We start from the raw sequence: 17,763 nt of genomic DNA on the forward strand, positions 1-17,763 counted from the left end.
TCTTGGGGCTAACACTTTAAAGTAAGTGCTAGTAATGTATTGTAGCATGTCTATGATTTTGGACTGCTAAAGGTTTTAAAAATATTTAAAGATATTTCACTTGGCATTTTACATGGTCTTAACAGTCTTTTAACAGTCTTTTTATTTCTTTTCCTTATCCATGTCCAGAAGGACACCAGAATTCAGTGCTCCCACTGAGTAAAGAAAAGGAAAACCTTGATTTTGGTCTGACAGAAAGGATGTCAGGTCGATATTTTTACTTTTTTTGGTACCTAAGAAAATGAAAAATTAATTCTTCTTTCTTTCTTTTTTTCTTTCTTTTTTTTTTTTTTAAGTTGGAAGTTAAGATTAAGTACTATAAAGTGACAAATATGAATAACAGTTTTGTTAATGTATTAGCAGGAAGCCCACAGTTAGTACAGATTTAAAGAACTGCAGTGTATAGGTTAAACCAACACTTTATTTAAGCTGCTTCTTATGGCATTGTTTTGAACATCAGTCACACAATGATAAACCAAAGCAACTGAAATGGATTGTGGTTAATATTACTGTCAGCCTGATGAATGCTCCTGACAAATGCCAGGAGTGCACTGCCAGTCTGTTACCCTGCTTTGACTCAAGTGTTTATTTCTAGAGAAGTGACTATGGTTTGGAAAGAGTATTGCATATTATATTTATAGCTGCATATATTTTATTTATACAACAGACATAGTTTCCCACCAGAATGTGTCCCATTTTTTGCATCACTTATGTTATTCAAAAGCACATTTTTTTTCATTTTCTTTATTCAGCAGAAACAATAAATTGTGTTGTGTTTCTGGACTTGGATAGGAAAAAAAGAGAAGTAAAATTACGTGGAAAATACTGAGATCTGAAGTGTGATTTTATACTCTCAAAATTTTGTTTTAAGATCTTGCTGTATGCAAGTAGCTGTTGGTATTTTTCTTTCATAAGGCACAAAATTTCTGTAAGATCATAAACTGACACTACTAGAAGAAGAAAATTATGCCATTCTTAAATTTTATTTTGTCTTTGCTATAACTACATGTGTACATAATAATATTTTTATCATTTTCATACAATATTTGCTAATCATCATCAGTTTCATAGTGGCTGTTATGTATGTAATACCAGTCGAGTGTACAAAAGCAACAAATAGGTCTCGCCTTCAATTGGTATGTGTGGGGCCATTGATACCAAATATAGTTTGACAGAAGTAATAGATTTTTTTTACTATGACAAATTAGACTAGTTTTGTTGTTGTAATGTAGACTTCACTATTGACTGTTCTTCAGCATGCTAGCCTGAACTATGTTGCAGGGTGACCATTTCAGGAGCACAGATTTGCTGCACATATAACTTCTGCTGAGTGTGTTGCCTTGTGAGGAAATAGAGTAGGATGGGCATTAACTTTTGTTATCTTTCATTACCCTTGGCAAAGAGACAGGAAGTGACAAATGTTTTGATGTGCACCTATTATACTTTTGCAAGTATATATTTGTACAGGCATTCTGTAAGCCAGTGCTTTCCATGTGGGAAATGAAAATTATAGTTTAGTCAGATCATGTTCCAACACAAAGTCAGTGCAGGTTGCTACCAGTTAAAGCTGATAAACTCACTAGAAGGACTCAGTTTCCTTCTAAGCATAAAGCATATTCCAAATTTGGGCACTAAAGGCAAGAGGAACAGTGTGAGAACTAGAAATAGTGGGGGAAGTAGTGATGACTTTATTTTGATAGGCAATTGCATCTGAAATTTAGGCACTGAAACCTATGATGCTTGACACTGCTGGGCTCAACATCTACCCTGGTTGCCATGTCACTAGTGTTTCAGGCAGTAGATTTATCATCTGTACCTATGACAAAAGATACCACTTAATTAAAAAGCATTCCAAAGCCAGACAGGATTAGCTTGGAAGGAAGGTACATGTATTTTTCATCTCAGGGCAGTTCATATGAATCTCTGCTTAAAACAGCCCAGTCCAGGAAACAAACCATTTCAAACTTGGTATCAGAATCAATCCCTGGCAGTTAAGAAATGGTCCAGCATATTTTCTAGAATTTTGGATCACCTTAAGAAACAGTGGTAGAGAAACAAAACCTGCCCCAGTCTACAGTCAGCCTGAAACAGTGATGTTGGAAAAGGAGATACAGTTTTCATTATTCATTTGTTAGTCTGTTAGGGATTTTGATATTTTAGTATAAAGTATATTTATCAAATTCTCTTCAGCATCAGATAACAAGTTATCATACTTTCTTTGTGAAATGCAACTTACTGCTTCGAGGAGAGGGATGCTTCATCCACTCTAAAACTGTATACAGAATAGGGAATAATTGAGAGAAATAATTACAGAAACTGGTTTATCACCTTGCTTTAGATGCACATTTGATGACAGATCTAGATATTTAATATAATAATGTTAAAAGAAACTTTTGGAGGAAGGGAAGCATTCACACAGGAGGCAATACTCTAAGGAATACCATGATTTTTAGGGATGCATGTGTTGGAACCATTTAGAAAACCATAACAGAAGAGAATCTAGCTGAGAGAACAAAGACCCTTTCTTCCCAATCTGTTGTTTTTGAATATTAAGGGAGAGAGCTAGAAAGGCGTGGGTAGGGTGGGTGGGTGAAGACTGTAATTGTGATTGAGGTCCTTGCTTGCATTATGCTAGCTCAAAAGTCAAATCCCTTTTTCAAGAAAGGCGTGCAACAGTATGAAGTTCTCTTGGTCACATCCCAGGACAGTGTTATGATCTATTATGGGCTTTCTTTGCTTGGATCAGAAAAATCTATTTTGAAATTACAAATCACACCAATTGCAGTGCCGAGTAGTCTGTCATATTCCCATGAAGAATTAAGAATTTTGGCTGAATAACAAGTATTTTCCCATTTCTAAGCGGGGCGGGTGATGGGGGTGGGAGGGGGAGTTGATTTTGTGAGACTTCTCAAACGCCAGTAGTCCTCAGATTCCTTCAGGGATTTTTGTGAATGATAAAATTGATCAATTATTCTTTCTGACAGCTGAGTCAAGCTGTTGTATATTTTCCTTTAGCACATCTGCTGAAATTAGGAGGCAAAGCTGCAAGTGGTCCCATGAGTCTGTGGTGGGTCTGCTACACTGGGCTATTTTCTGGGTCACAAACTTGTTTTTGCAGCACCATGGCCAGGTCCCAACCCAGAGCACATCCGCACGACTGCCAGACCGGATTCGGGCGGTTCAGCACCACGGACAAGGCTTCCCCCCTCCGGCCCCCAACGAATTCCGGCAATTCTGCTAAGAAGCAGGAACATTTCCACAAGGAGGGTTGTTTATTTAAATGAAATAGCTACTGGATTGTCAAGCACGACTTTAGTCATGATCCTTAGAGACACTAAAATGTTTCCTGTGTCTGAAACGTTCTAGCTCTTTTGGAGTTTAATATAATCTCTGCTTAACACCCCCTTATTTCACTTTCAAAGAGTGAGAGACTTTTTCTTCTGATATGTTGGTTTGAGCTTCATGCAGCATCTATCTCAGGACCTTTTGCAGAATAAACGTGATTTCTCTGCATGTTTAGTTGTCTATTCCTCAACAACTCTTATAGAGCCCTTCTGAGACTGAAGTTTCACCCAAATACATCTCTGAGATGATATATCAAAACATAGTTTCTGAAATCCTACTCTTAGTCTAGATAGAATTTTTTAAATATTCTGGGAATTTACAGTGCTCTATTACAGTGTCATAACCATCCTTCTCTATATTTGTATTTTTTTCCCTGTAATTAGCTGATTATTCTCTGTGTCAAACAATCTCTTGTAAAATACATGTAAGGAGATGATAAGATGATAGAGTGCATCTCACTGCCCTTCTTACTTCTCCCCATTCTCTTCTTTTGCCACCAGAGGCTTATTTTTGAAGTCACAGGAAGCATACTCTCAGCACTTCAGATGCATGCAGCAGTTTCTAGGATCACTTACTTATTTTCAAGCATTTTCTTAAAATTTAGTATTACAGCAAAAGCCAAGTTTACAGGATCAGGAAGAATCATTTTGGTAATAAGCCTAATAATCTTAATCTTCCCTTGCCTCAAGGAAGGGTGTTGTTTGGAATGCACATACACTCAAAGACAAGAAAACAAAACAAAACAACTCAGAATTAACAATGAATGTTCAAAATGCTATTCTTAGTTTGTATCTGATGGTGTTGTCTATCCCACCCTTGTTTCAATTTTAGATGCCCTGAACAAATGTAGTCTTCTAATTGGAAATGAACTGAGGGAGGTTCACGACCTTTTAAATGATCACAAGAAACCATGGGATACATGTCTGGTCACAGAATGTACTAGCAATCAAAATAAAGTAATTTCACACACATATCTTGGGCCATAGAGATTTTAAATGTGTGTTTTCTGTCTTCCTAATGTAAAGTGAATGTTATTCTCTTGATACAGTCTCTCTTCCTTTTTATATTCATACATTTGAGCTCCAGCAGATTATGAGCTGCTACAGCAATACATCTGTGTAATTCAGATTTCTGAACTAGCATGGTGGCTAAATTGAAAATTGCACTCATGCTGGAAATGCGGGTGGAATTTATGTCACGTAACTGGAGCTGTCTGAAACTGAGTTGATCAAACTCCCTAGGAGCAGGAAGCTTGTTGGGGTCAAAGCACAATACAGGCATAAAAATAGTGCTCAGGGAAAATTAATGTGTGGTAAAATAACAATGATTATCTGTGTTTAAGGTGGTTCTCAGGCTATGAATTTACTTGAGCTGATGGACACATCAGATGACTTGCCTCAAACTGAAATATCAGCAGGTGAAAGTGTGGATCAAATGAAGGAAATCAATAGAAAAATATCACTATGAACAAATGATATGATCCAAAAAGCTTGAGTTGAATAGTCTAATAAGATTTAGAAAAGATAATTTACATACAATATCCAGCCAATCACTTGAAACTGCCTCAGTATCAGAAACACAAGGTTAGTTTCCAAAGTGGGGTGATCACTGGCATTCCAAAGGTCTTTTTCTGTACTTTATACTGCATATATGGTAATCTGAAAAAGAGGATGAAAAGGGAGCTGATAAAACTTTCTGACATTACTAATCTGTTGATGGTATTGAAGATGGTGGCTGACTAATCAGGACACCTTATGAAAGAGGTAATAAAATGATGGATGAATTCACTTTAGATAGGAGAGAAGCAATGCTTGTGTGAAAAAGTATACATTGATGGGCTCTTAGCTGGCTACTCTTATTCAGGAGTGATGTCATCTGATTCTAGTAGGTCTATGAAACAGTACAGATTACAGTAAAAAATCCTTTATACTTTCCCAAGCCCATCTTTCTAGCCTGCTACTGCTCTTTTTGTAGGGCTTGGTGCTAACACACAACAAACAATACTTTATATTTTGTGTGCTCTAACAGTGCTTAATTTACAGAAAATGGAATTTTGTGTCAGCTTTCAGCTTGAGGTCCTCTGCTGTTAGTACAAACTGAAAGGGCTATGTTTTTTGTTCTGCTTGTCTTATATAGATCTGACATTGGATATGATGGCTGCTGTTTTCTGTGATAGTGGCTTCTATGATGTGTTGGCAGAGGAGCATGGTCTGTGAAGGGAAGGCAGAGAGAGAATGTTTTCAATAACTCCTGCCATGATTCAAGTGCATGTGGCTTCTCACTAATTCCTGTTTCTTGAAATTTATTTTTTTTTTTTTTAAATAAGTGAACGATGATGAGGGATTTCTTTCACTTGGCAGATGATGTCATGGGTACTGTATACAAACGGTTACTTTTGGTTGGCAGGGGTGTTTTCTACATAAGGCAATTACAGTCCCATACCCTCCTCGCTGCTTGCAACAAGCTTCATTTCTCCTCATGATTTCCAGGGATGTGCAACTTCCTTTCTCCCTGACCCTTTGGAAATGTACAACACATAACAGCTGTCTCCAGTTTGCCTTCCCAGTAGTATTAGGGTGTATTAATATCTCTTATACACAGTGTGTGACACATTCAGTTGTGCTGAACAATTGATTAAACCGTATGTAGAAGTCTGCCATTCAGCAGTGCATTGGTTTGGAATGTGCTACAGATGGTTGTAATAGCATTTGATACTGTTATTAGTAATATGAAGGTATGGAGATTTTTCCTCTAAATTCAAATTCTTGCAACATTTTAGGTGACCTGACCTGTGTCCTGTTACTAATATATTGCTAAAACATTGGTAATATTGCTAAACATAGTTTTTTCTTAATTTTTTCTGCTTATGATCAGTTTATGATCCATTTTTGAATGGTGAACTTTGAGAATCTCCTGTGTTTTGCACTGTTAAATATTATTTATATTGACATGATCAGACATTCTAGTTATTAGACCACCTTTAGATCAGTTTTTCCTGACTTCTTGTCTCAAAGGAATGTGTGTGCTCTTAAAAATCTTAATAATCAGCCATATGTACAAATACTTCTAATTTGCTTGCACAGAATTATTGTCTGCTTTTATTGCAGTCCTTTATTGAATTCTCAGTTTCCCTAGAATAGAAAATTGAGTTAAAAAAAATAACATAATATGATCTGTTAAATTTCATGACATGATTTCTGTTAAATAGGATCTTTTCAAAGAAAGCTTGTAAGGACTGACAACTATTTTAAAAAGCATGCTTACATTAAAAAGATCAGTGGTTTTCAAATGTATAGGTTATATTAAATTTATTTTAGAAAACATTGAGATAAGAGGATTACAGAATTTCATCCCATATGCAGTGCGTCAGGAAATGCCCAGGGATCCTACATTTGATAAAAGTGCTGATCACAGTCAGCTGATCATACTTGTCAGTTAGATAAAGGAGCTGCTGGGAAACTCTTGTCTGTACCCTGAGCTGTGCATGTGAGTATTAAATGAGGTGGCTGCTAGCTGTTTATCTGTGTTTCTTCAGTAGTGTAAATAAAAGATAGAGTTAAGTAAAGAAATCATTTGCATGTAAAAGAAACTGCAGGTTTGTTGTACTGGAGTGCTCTTGACTGGCTTTTATTGCTATCATGGGCACTAACTTGTGTATCAGTGAAGATATTGAGTCATTTAATATGAAGTCATAAGAGAGGAGCCAGTCCAGAAGCTCATCTAGCTCGATATCTTGTCTCTATGAACAGCCTGTAGCAGGATTCTAGTGAAAAAGAACAAAGAGAGGACATGCAAAGCATCATCCATCCCTTCAGATAACCTTACAGGTTTGGCAGCTAGAAGTTTGACTACTTTGTGAACTGGAGAACTGATTTAGACAGTAATGTTTAATGGTCACTGATGGGCTGGTAATCCAGTTGTTTGGTGGTTCTTGGTGGTGGTGGTTTTTTTTTTAATTATTTGATTTTTTTTTTTTTTTTTAGCCTATTTATATTTGTTCTCCATTGCTCTCTGAAGCAATGGATCCAGCAACTTAATTATATGGGAAGGTATAATTTTCTTTGCTTTGTAATTAGGGTAATGATGGTGTTCATTTGTTTGTTCTCTGTGGGTCAAATGAAGTCTTGCTTGCTTGCAGCTCTTATCTGTACTTGGAAATTATTTTAGTTTTACGTTGACATAAAAAGAACAGGAAGTGTTGTTCAGAACTTGCTTTATGTTATTGTTCCATGTTTCCCTTCGCTCTACAAATTTTCAAGAATCATAATTATTTGTGATACCTATATTCAGAATAATGGATTAGAATTATAAGTATAGTGATCTGCCAGTTCTAAAGCTTAACTAGATGGAACATTAACTAATGTCCAGAGGATGTCTGAGTTCACCAGAGATGTATGTTGACTTTAGCAATCGGAAGAGAAGGCAGCACAGCTATATGCATTTTTCTGATTTCATATCTTGACGTCAAAATCAGTAGAGTACACTGACTAATATTGATAATTATTGCACAGTTTTGACGTTGCATATGCAAAAAGCGTTTGACCATAGGATTCCTTATTTCACTAAGAAACCACACGAAAATCAAGTAGGTCCTTGTGTTGAAGTTCTCAAAAAACTGAGTGTTATAAGTGATTTACAATTAATAGTGAAGTATAACAAAGTAAATCAGTTTAGAAATGGAGCAGAAGTTATTGTGTATCACTCAAATGTTTCCTGGGGAAGAACACAAAAGTTCTGTGAAGCTCTGTGCCTTTGTCTTCAGCCAGATTTTGATATCCAAATTCATAGTTCCCCCTGCCGAGCCTAGTTTTTGATGTTGGATTTCAGTATCTTGTGAAACTTTTGGGAATGAACTTATAAGAATCGTTTTTCTCCATGGCAGACTGTTTCAATTTTTTTAAATCTTTCCTGGACCAGCTCAAGGATCAATTTAGTTGATCAGTGAAGGCGGTTCAACCAGTTCAGCAGTTAATTGGGTATGTAGTTTTCTTTAGAATATGTTTTTTTAATGAATTTGAGTTAGGTATGGTTTAAAGATAAATCACCCTCTACAGAAATGGATCAGTTGCAGGACCTCATTTTTAAGAAAGCAGAACTCAGTTGTTTAGAGGAAGAATGTTCCATCAGTGAATGAAAGTAAGTTCAGAGGGGGGCATGACATTTTGTGGCTGTTCTCAAACAGAAAAATGACAGATGAAAGACTAGCGATCTTACATTAAATGAGTTTATTCCTAAATATTTCCCAGTTGACCTAAGTTAATGAAGTTTGGGTATAATTAAAGCCTTGTATCTTGTCTTTATATTTCTGTCTGGGAAAAAGAAGTTTTGGTCAGATCATTAGGAATTCCCAGTGACAATATTATGAGATTGGCTAGTTCTGGGAGTTAATTGTGTGTTGGTAATACATAACATAACTAAACATGTAGTCCTCTAAAAATGCAGTTCTGGTTAGGGTGCAGCAGAGTGTACAGCACTAAGTGAGAGGACCAACACTGTAACACTGAACACATTTCAGATATCTGTATATTAGAATACCTGGATAAGTGGGCGGGGTACAGAGAAGTCTTAAGGCTGGAAGAAATGCCTTAAAATGACCTGAAGAGATCAATTAATTTTGTTTATTAAAAAGCATAGTTATAGTCTATATGTAATTTTATATACAGAAAATACTGGGTAAGTAGAGACTCTCATATGTCAGAGAGAAGCATAATAAAATTTATTTGGTAACATAGCACTAAATTAATAGCTGAACTGAAGTATGTATTTTTTAGAATAAGGATTACAGTTATCAGCAGAAAAAGCTTCCAAAAAAACTAGCAAATTGTCTATGTTAGTTAGATGCTTTTCTGGAAAGCAGGTGGGCCAAATACAGCTCATGCTATGATCAAATGTAAAGAGTTGTACTCAAAATCATGTAATGGAAAGGCATTTAATGGTTTGTCATACAAACACAAGGCTAGATGAGATGACCTAATGGTCCCACTGGTCTGCGAAGCCCCATGAATATATGAAAAATATCTGTAATGAAAACCAGATAGTCATCTTGAAAAATAAAACATATGAAGACCAAACATCATACTTGGCAAAGATGCTACAAAGCATAATTCAATGATATAAGCAATTTTATTCACGAGAATGCAAATACCTGGTTGGATGTGGATAGAAAACAGTGTAAGAAATCACAAAGAAAAGTTGTGGGTTTTTTAATATTTTTTTTTTCCTCTTTTCATTTTTAAAATTTTTTTTGATGGTGAAGAAATTTCAAAATACAAATTTCAAAGAATAATATTTTCATTAATTTTGAAATCTTTCTGTTCACACTGGCTAACACAGACCTAGTTTCTGGAATGGCATACTTTTCAGAATTCACAGGTGCTTGCATAGACCTCCTCGTTTCCAGTAGTAATTGCTGTCGTCACCAAAAGAGGTAACTTCAACAGTGAAGATGAAACTATGGTATCTTGACTACTCACTGTTTGCAGTAATTAAATGCAATTTATTGCCATATCCTCTACTTTAGTCTTTCAAGGATTTTGAATGAGTTAAAAACTCTTAAAATAGATAGGAGACAGTAAAAGTGGCAACATTTGTTATAATAACAGAAGCCTGTGTAAAAGCCAATAACAAATGGCATCGTGGTTAAGGACAGGGTGTGTCTGTTTATTTGGAGTATCACTATTAAAAATGAAAACACATTAGATAAGAATAAAAGCATCTCTTTTTCTTCTTAAATATGTAACTATAAATAAACATACTTCCTTCTTTATAAGTCTTTGGTCTGCTGATGTTAGGCCATTAGCAGTTTTCCAGCCTGCATCTATTCTTGAACATGACCAACAGAATCCAGGAGAGATTCTGCCCTATGTAGAGGAGCAGTAAGCGTTCTGCTTCCTTCTGTTTTGTGCAACAAGGCCTCTTCTGAAATGGAGGTAAGATCAGGCTGAGGAAGTTGATGAGGCCTTCTATGGGCAGTTGAGAGTGGCCTCACAGTCACAGGCCCTGGTTGCTGTGGGTGATTTTAACTTCCCTGATGTTTGCTGGAAGGACCATTCAGCCAGCCAGCCACAGTGCAGGAGGTTCCTCCAGTGCATTGATGATAACTTCCTCATGCAGATGGTGGAGGAGCCGACTAGGAGAGGTGCACTGCTGGATCTCATCCTCACTAACAAGGAGGGTCTGGTCGAAGCAGTAAAGGTTGAGGGCTGCCTGGGTTGCAGTGACCACGAGATGGTGGAGTTCAGCGTCTTGTGTGGCAGGAACAGAATAGCAAGTAGAATTGCAACCCTGGACTTTAGCAGGGCAAACTTTGGCCTTTTCAAGCAATTGCTGGGGGAAATCCCATGGGCAAGACTGCTTGAAGGAAAAGGGGCCCAAGATAGCTGGATTGCATTCAGAGATTGCTTCTTCCATGCTCAGGATCAGAGCATGCCCCACACGTAGGAAGTCAAGGAAGGGAGCCAGGAGGCCTGCGTGGTTGAATAGGGATCTGTTGGGTATGCTCAAGCAGAAGAGGAGAGTTTACAGGTCATGGAAGCAGGGGCTGGCCATTTGGGAGGAATATAAGGCTGCTGTTAGAGGATGTAGGAAGGCAGCTAGGATAGCCAAGGCCTCCTTAGAATTACAGCTGGTGAGAGGGGTCAAGGACAGCAAAAAGAACTTTTACAAATACATAGCAGATAAAACTAATACCAGAGGCAATGTAGGCTCACTGATGAATGGGGTGGGTGCCCTGGTGGCGGAAGATACAGAGAAGGCAGAATTACTGAATGCCTTCTTTGTCTACTCTGCTGGAGGCTGTCCTGGGGAGCCCTGGATGAAGCCAGGTCAATGGAGGAGTTTGCTTTAGTCGATGGGGACTGGGTTAGGGAGCAATTAAATAGTCTGGACATCCATAAATCCATGGGTCCAGATGGGATGCATCCGCGGGTGCTGAGGGAGCTGGCTGAAGTCATTGCTGGACCGCTCTCCATCATCTTTGCCAAGTCTTGGGAAACGGGAGAGGTGCCCAAGGATTGGAGGAAAGCAAATGTCACTCCAGTCTTCAAAAAGGGCAAGAAGGAGGACCCAGGTAATTATAGACCGGTCAGCCTCACCTCTGTCCCTGGGAAAGTAATGGAACAGCTTATCCTTGGTGCCCTTTCAAGGCATATCAAAGATAAGAGGTTTATCAGGGGCACTCAGCATGGCTTTACCAAGAGTAAGTCATGTTTGACCAACCTCATAGCCTTTTATGAGAATGTAACAAGGTGGATGGATGATGGCAGAGCGGTGGATGTGGTCTACCTTGACTTCAGTAAAGCCTTTGACACAGTCTCCCACAGCATCCTCACAGCTAAGTTGAGGAGGTGTGGTGTAGACAGTAGAGTAGTGAGGTGGGTTGCAAACTGGCTCAAGGAGAGAAGCCAGAGAGTGGTAGTCAATGGTGCGGAGTCTAGTTGGAGGCCAGTATCTAGTGGAGTGCCTCAGGGGTCAGTACTGGGGCCAATATCATTCAATATATTCATTAACGATTTAGACGAGGGAATAGAGTGTATTATCAGCAAGTTTGCTGATGACACTAAGCTGGGAGGAGTGGCTGACACGCCAGAAGGCTGTGCTGCCATCCAGCGGGACCTGGAAAGGCTGGAGAGATGAGCGGGGAATAACCTGATGAAATTTAACAAGGGAAAGTGTGGAGTCCTGCATCTGGGCAGGAACAACCCCAGGTTCCAGTATAGGTTGGGAAATTACATATTAGAGAGCAGTGTAGGGGAACGGGACCTGGGAGTCCTGGTGGACAACAGGATGACCATGAGCCAGCACTGTGCCCTTGTGGCCAGGAAGGCCAATGGCATCCTGGGGTGTATTAGAAGGGGGGTGGTTAGTAGATCGAGAGAGGTCCTCCTTCCCCTCTACTCCGCCCTGGTGAGACCTCATCTGGAATATTGTGTCCAGTTCTGGGCCCCTCAGTTCAAGAAGGACAGGGAACTGCTGGAGAGGGTCCAGCGTAGGGCAACAAAGATGGTTAAGGGAGTGGAGCATCTCCCTTATGAAGAAAGACTGAGGGAGCTGGGTCTCTTTAGTTTGGAGAAGAGGAGATTGAGGAGTGACCTTATTAATGTTTATAAATATATAAAGGGTGAGTGCCACAAGGACAGAGCCAGGCTCTTCTCGGTGGCAAAAAATGATAGGACAAGGGGTAATGGGATCAAGCTGGAACACAAGAGGTTCCACTTAAATTTGAGAAAAAAATTCTTCTCAGTGAGGGTGACAGACACTGGAACAGGCTGCCCAGGGGGGTTGTGGAGTCTCCTTCTCTGGAGACATTCAAAACCCGCCTGGACATGTTCCTGTGCGACCTCACCTAGGCGTTCCTGCTCCAGCAGGGGGATTGGACTAGATGATCTTTTGAGGTCCCTTCCAATCCCAAACATACTATGATACTGTGATACTGTGATACTGTGTTGGGCCACTGTTCCAATGTCTGGCATAGAGTAAGATTAAGAACCAACAAATACAACCATGCACCATAGTGGCTGGCAATATTTAACAGAAGTAGATGGCAAGAGTCAGTGTGTTTTCTCAGTTATTTTTCAGCAAACCATTTTTCTTTGTTGTGTCTCAAAGAAAGCAAGCAAGCTTAGTCCAAAGAGTGAGATTTACGATATTTGTTCTTGGTCAAAATGAGAGGTTTGTGTATTTTGAGGTATTGCTAGATTTGAGAGCACTTATAAATTAATATAAAATTAAGGGTTTTTTTAAGAACAGGTTTTAACTTCCATATTTGTAACACGGGTTGTTATAACAACCATTTTGGGTCAAAACCAGGGTGATCATGCCTTTCAAAAAGAGAGAACAAAAGCTTTCTTACCCCAATTCTTCCTCCAGTTTAGACCATTTTTTGCATGAATTCTGACTTGAAAGCCATATGTGTTATTAATTTTTCAACAATTTGAAAACTTAGCAGCCAGCCATAAGTGACTTCTATTTATTTTGTCTTGACTCCTGTAATCTCATCCATTGTTTTTCTGTGTTGGACTTTTTCCATCTCTTTTTTTTTTTTCTCCCATCTAAGTAAGTGTTTTTAATTGGTGAACTGATATTTATTTTTCCTCTCTGAAAATATATTCTGGAGTTTCTGGAAATGAAAGCTTTTCAGCTTCTTCTTCCTCAGTGGTTTGTAGCCATAAGGAAACTATGATGAATAGTGTAAATTTTTAGTCTCACAGCTACATCTGGCATAGCTTAGTTTGGATTTACTCTTTTTCCCTTGGTGTTTACCCATAGAGGAGGCAATCTAGTATGTAATAATTATTCTCTGTTAATTTTGAAATATGAAATAACTACAAAATGTCAATTAATTTGTTTACTAAATTCAAAGTCAGAGGCTATTTGAATATTCCTTGTATGTGCTTTATTCTGTAGCTCAAGCTTAGTTAACTGCTCACAGTGCAGTGTAACACAGTAGAATCACCTCATCCTTAAAAGCAGTTGTCAGAAAAATATGGGCCTGCCTGGTAGAATGTATTAGCCCAATACATTGTCTCCATTTTATTATGAAGCTGCTGGAGAAGCTGTGATATACGGCAGTGTCATTACAGATCTATTGTTAGAAGGGTTCTACAGTCTTCTGTGCGCTACCATTAATTTATAGCAGTAAACAATATGTAGCTCTCCAACTGCAGCAAAGCAGAATCTTTTAATGAGGTGGATGTTATTACCACAATAAATCAGTGCATTCGTGTAATGTATAATTCAATGTGTGTATTCCCACTGTAACTTCTCTGAGTAAGCTGATAGTGTATCATTGTCAGTACACAGCTCTGTGGTTCTTTTTTTTTCCCCTAAGCTTTCTTTCATTTGGGGACTTTTTTTATTTGCTTGCAAATAAATGTGACATGTCTTGATAGCTGTCCTGTTGCAGGCTTCAGAAACCAACTGTAACAATAACAGCCAAAATCAATACTGTGGATTCTGGCTATATGGATCTCTGCATTATACTTTTTTTTTTTTTTTTTAAAGAGAATGAAATCAATTCTAATTTGGTTTAGCTTTATATTCAAGGAATGTAATTCTATAACTATTGATTTGGGCTATACTCATTTAGAGACTAATAAAAATAGGGATAGATAAAGAGAATACATAAAATGTTACAGAACGATACAGCACAGCACTGTTTCTATTTTTAATTCATATAATTTGTCTACCAATGACCTTCTTTCTTTTTTTTTTTTTTTTCCTCCCTCAAGTATAGCTGAGTCTTTAGAGAAAATCAGTACAAATGGAGATTCCAAAATGGTTCTTGCAACAAAGAGACTTCTTAGAGTCAGTTTCATTCTTTCCCGGAATAAATTTGCTAAATCAGATAAAAATCCTTTTATACAGGAACCACTTCTTTTAAAGGGTTATATTTCAAATTAGTGAACTGCAAAAACAGTAATTAACTGAAGATGTTTTCTTTATCCTACTGCAATGTGAAAGCTGCTCTAAGTAAAAAAATTAAGATTAGATCTTAGGTCATTCATAGATCTAATCTATCCTAAATACTTCAAAACTTGTATGCCAAATTTCATGAAAGCCACAAAGAAGCAGTTATTTAAATAATAACAATCTCAATAGCAGACATAGTTTTTCACTTGAGCTATGCTTGAATTAATAACTAGGTTACTGGTTATTACTTTTCTTCAAGTACTTTTCTTTTAAAGTTTCTCCTTACGTCATAGTGTATTTTAAAGTATATTTCTTCTTGCAAAACAGAAATAAGAAAATAGTTTTTCTTGTTTATTCTTCAGTTATACTTGAATGCACCCATTGTCTGTACAGATAGGCACCATTTGTGTTAATAGCATACAAACAGTGTACTCAATATGTATGCAAAGTTGTGTTGCATATATACAAATCTATTTGAGACCTCTTATATCATTTTGCATGTGGAATGGCTAAATTCACTTTTGGGTTTCTCAGTGATTTATGTGATGTATACTCATTTTCCCAAATCCTTTATGTAGAAGTCTGCTGAAGAAATATATGGCTGCAGACAACAAAATATTTTTTTTCTTAGATTTAAATAAATCCATGCGTGTTTATGTCTTAGGTAAGCGCTAAACAAAGGATAATGTTGGTGAAAACATGATAGACATCTTTAGTCATACATACATTATTTGTTTCTTTTATATTGATGTTTTATATAGATATTCTGTTATTTTATTTGTCTATTTAAAAGTTTCAAGTTTTATCAATTAAATAAAACTTGTCTTGGGACAGTAAATAGAAAGCATAGAAACAAGAAGAGTAATATCAAAATTCCAAGTGCACTGTTAGTAACCGATAGAGTGAAAGAATATTATTTTTTCCCCAAAAAATATCCAAAGATGTTTCTTGTTGTTGCTTACCATTTGCTTAATAATGTGTTCAACATGTGCATACATACACAGGCACATAAGTTAACAACTCTTTGTCCAAGACATTCTACTGTGGTTTTTAGTCATTGACTTCAACCAGCAGTAAATAGAAATAAAGTCTGTATGAATGCATGAGAAACTTTTTTCCAACCAGCTATGTGGGTATGCGTGGAATCCTGGTTTAAAATACACAGATCTGTTCAGGTGCTCGCAGAATCCAACATCTGCTTTTGCAAAACACCAAACCCAGTCTTCTCCGTGCATGCCGATAATTCTGGTTACTAGAAATAGCCAGGGAAGTATGATGTGATAATAGGTCATGTTATATTTATTTAATCAATGTATTTATTTTTACAAACCTTGCAGCCTATTGGAGCTTTGAACCCAAAGAGAGCAGCGTTCTTTGCCGAGAGATATGAATCGTGGGAAGATGATCAGGTTCCAAAATTTCATTATGGCACACATTATTCAACTGCAAGTTTTGCACTCACATGGTTATTAAGAATTGTAAGTATATATTTTTAAAATGTTTTGCCTTTAAATGATAATGAAAGCAATAAATAGATGTGAATGAATAAACCAAAACTCAGTGGCATAGGAAAGTGCTGAAATTTTCCGGTAATTGTAATCACTAATGTGGGATGAAAGTATTTCCGAGTCTGAGCATAAGGTCTTAATCTTTATGGTACAGCATTTTCAGATCAGTAAAGCTTTTTCTCCTTAAAATTGCTTTTTTAGCCTGCATTCTTATACTACTTTAAACATGGTTTCCTTCCTTGCGTATTTTCTGACTGTATCATGAACTGAACATTTGTAGTTTTCTTACTGAATGTGTTTAATTTTCACTTCATAATGAGTGTAAATGAATTGGATTTTGACAATCGTGAAATTCTGTGATGTAAATAATTAATTTTTAAAACTCTGTTACCATTTATAGGGAAGTGACTTTTGAGATGCTACATATTGATAATGTATTGGTTAAGCAATTCATTTTTCTATAAAATCGAAAGGCGATTTATCTCCTAGAAAGTAATTTCTTTGGGAAAGCATTAGCAGCACATCATTAATTAAAGCTTGTTAGAAGGTACAAGCATACATAAATCCTTGAAGTAATTTATAGTGCTTAGCTAATTTCAAGCAATTATCCACTAATATGTGCTTAAGTGTTCTTTAACTAAGAGGAGGCTTTTAAATCTTTCAAACATTTATCTTTCCTAAACCATAAATTACGTATTAAACAATAACAATCATAAAGCTCTTGGTATTGAATGCTGTCCTTTATATTAATAGTCTACCTTGAACAAAATAAAATGCATGTGCTATTTTTGTTACATGCTAGTCTAAAAAATATCCAACATAAAAATATTGAGCTTTTAAATGTGTTTGAGTACAATTTGTGTCACAACTAACTGTAGTTTCTCCTCCAGCCTGTAAATATTTCTTTAATTTTTGTTTTCTTTATCTGAATGTGTACGCATGGAGTAGGAATAAAAAGCATTTATTGAACAAATAAGTATCAGTTTGTATTTCTCTTTCCTGGATAGTAGAATTAACCCTTTGCAATTAATCCTATGTCTGCCCGAAGAATAGCTTCATTAATAAGCAGACCCCAAAATAAAAAATAAATCCCCCTTTTCCCCCTGAAATTCCTAAAGAAATACATTGCTGTTTTTAATTATTTATGTTTTATATATTTAGGAGCCCTTTACGACATTTTTCCTAAATCTGCAAGGTGGGAAGTTTGATCATGCAGACAGAACTTTTTCATCAATTTCAAGAGCATGGCGCAATAGTCAGCGTGATACTTCTGATATCAAGGTAAAAACTTCCCTGAAAGGTGTTAACGTATTTTGTACTGCATCTGCCTTTAATTGTAGCTGTGATCATAGAACCTCAGGTTATGAAAAAGGGAAGGAAAAAGATTGGGACCTATCCTACCATTTAAGAAAAGATGCAAGGGAGGTTTTTCTTCTGTTTTTTTTTTTACTTCATGGTTTTA

At 36.9% G+C, this 17,763-nt stretch overlaps 1 protein-coding gene across 6 annotated transcripts in view; it reads left to right on the plus strand.

Annotated features, from left to right (window-relative positions):
- The window catches only part of LRBA (LPS responsive beige-like anchor protein), a 409,013-nt gene that overhangs the window by 278,274 nt on the left and 112,976 nt on the right, over window positions 1–17,763 (plus strand). For all 6 annotated transcript variants that reach the window (XM_065061876.1, XM_065061878.1, XM_065061877.1 and 3 more), the window contains 2 exons: window positions 16,131–16,271; window positions 17,463–17,582. In XM_065061876.1, the coding sequence (XP_064917948.1) occupies window positions 16,131–16,271; window positions 17,463–17,582 (261 nt within the window). The remainder of the gene's footprint in view (window positions 1–16,130; window positions 16,272–17,462; window positions 17,583–17,763) is intronic.

This window comes from Columba livia, chromosome 4 (assembly GCF_036013475.1).
Source record: "Columba livia isolate bColLiv1 breed racing homer chromosome 4, bColLiv1.pat.W.v2, whole genome shotgun sequence".
In the NCBI taxonomy this organism is placed as follows: domain Eukaryota; kingdom Metazoa; phylum Chordata; class Aves; order Columbiformes; family Columbidae; genus Columba; species Columba livia.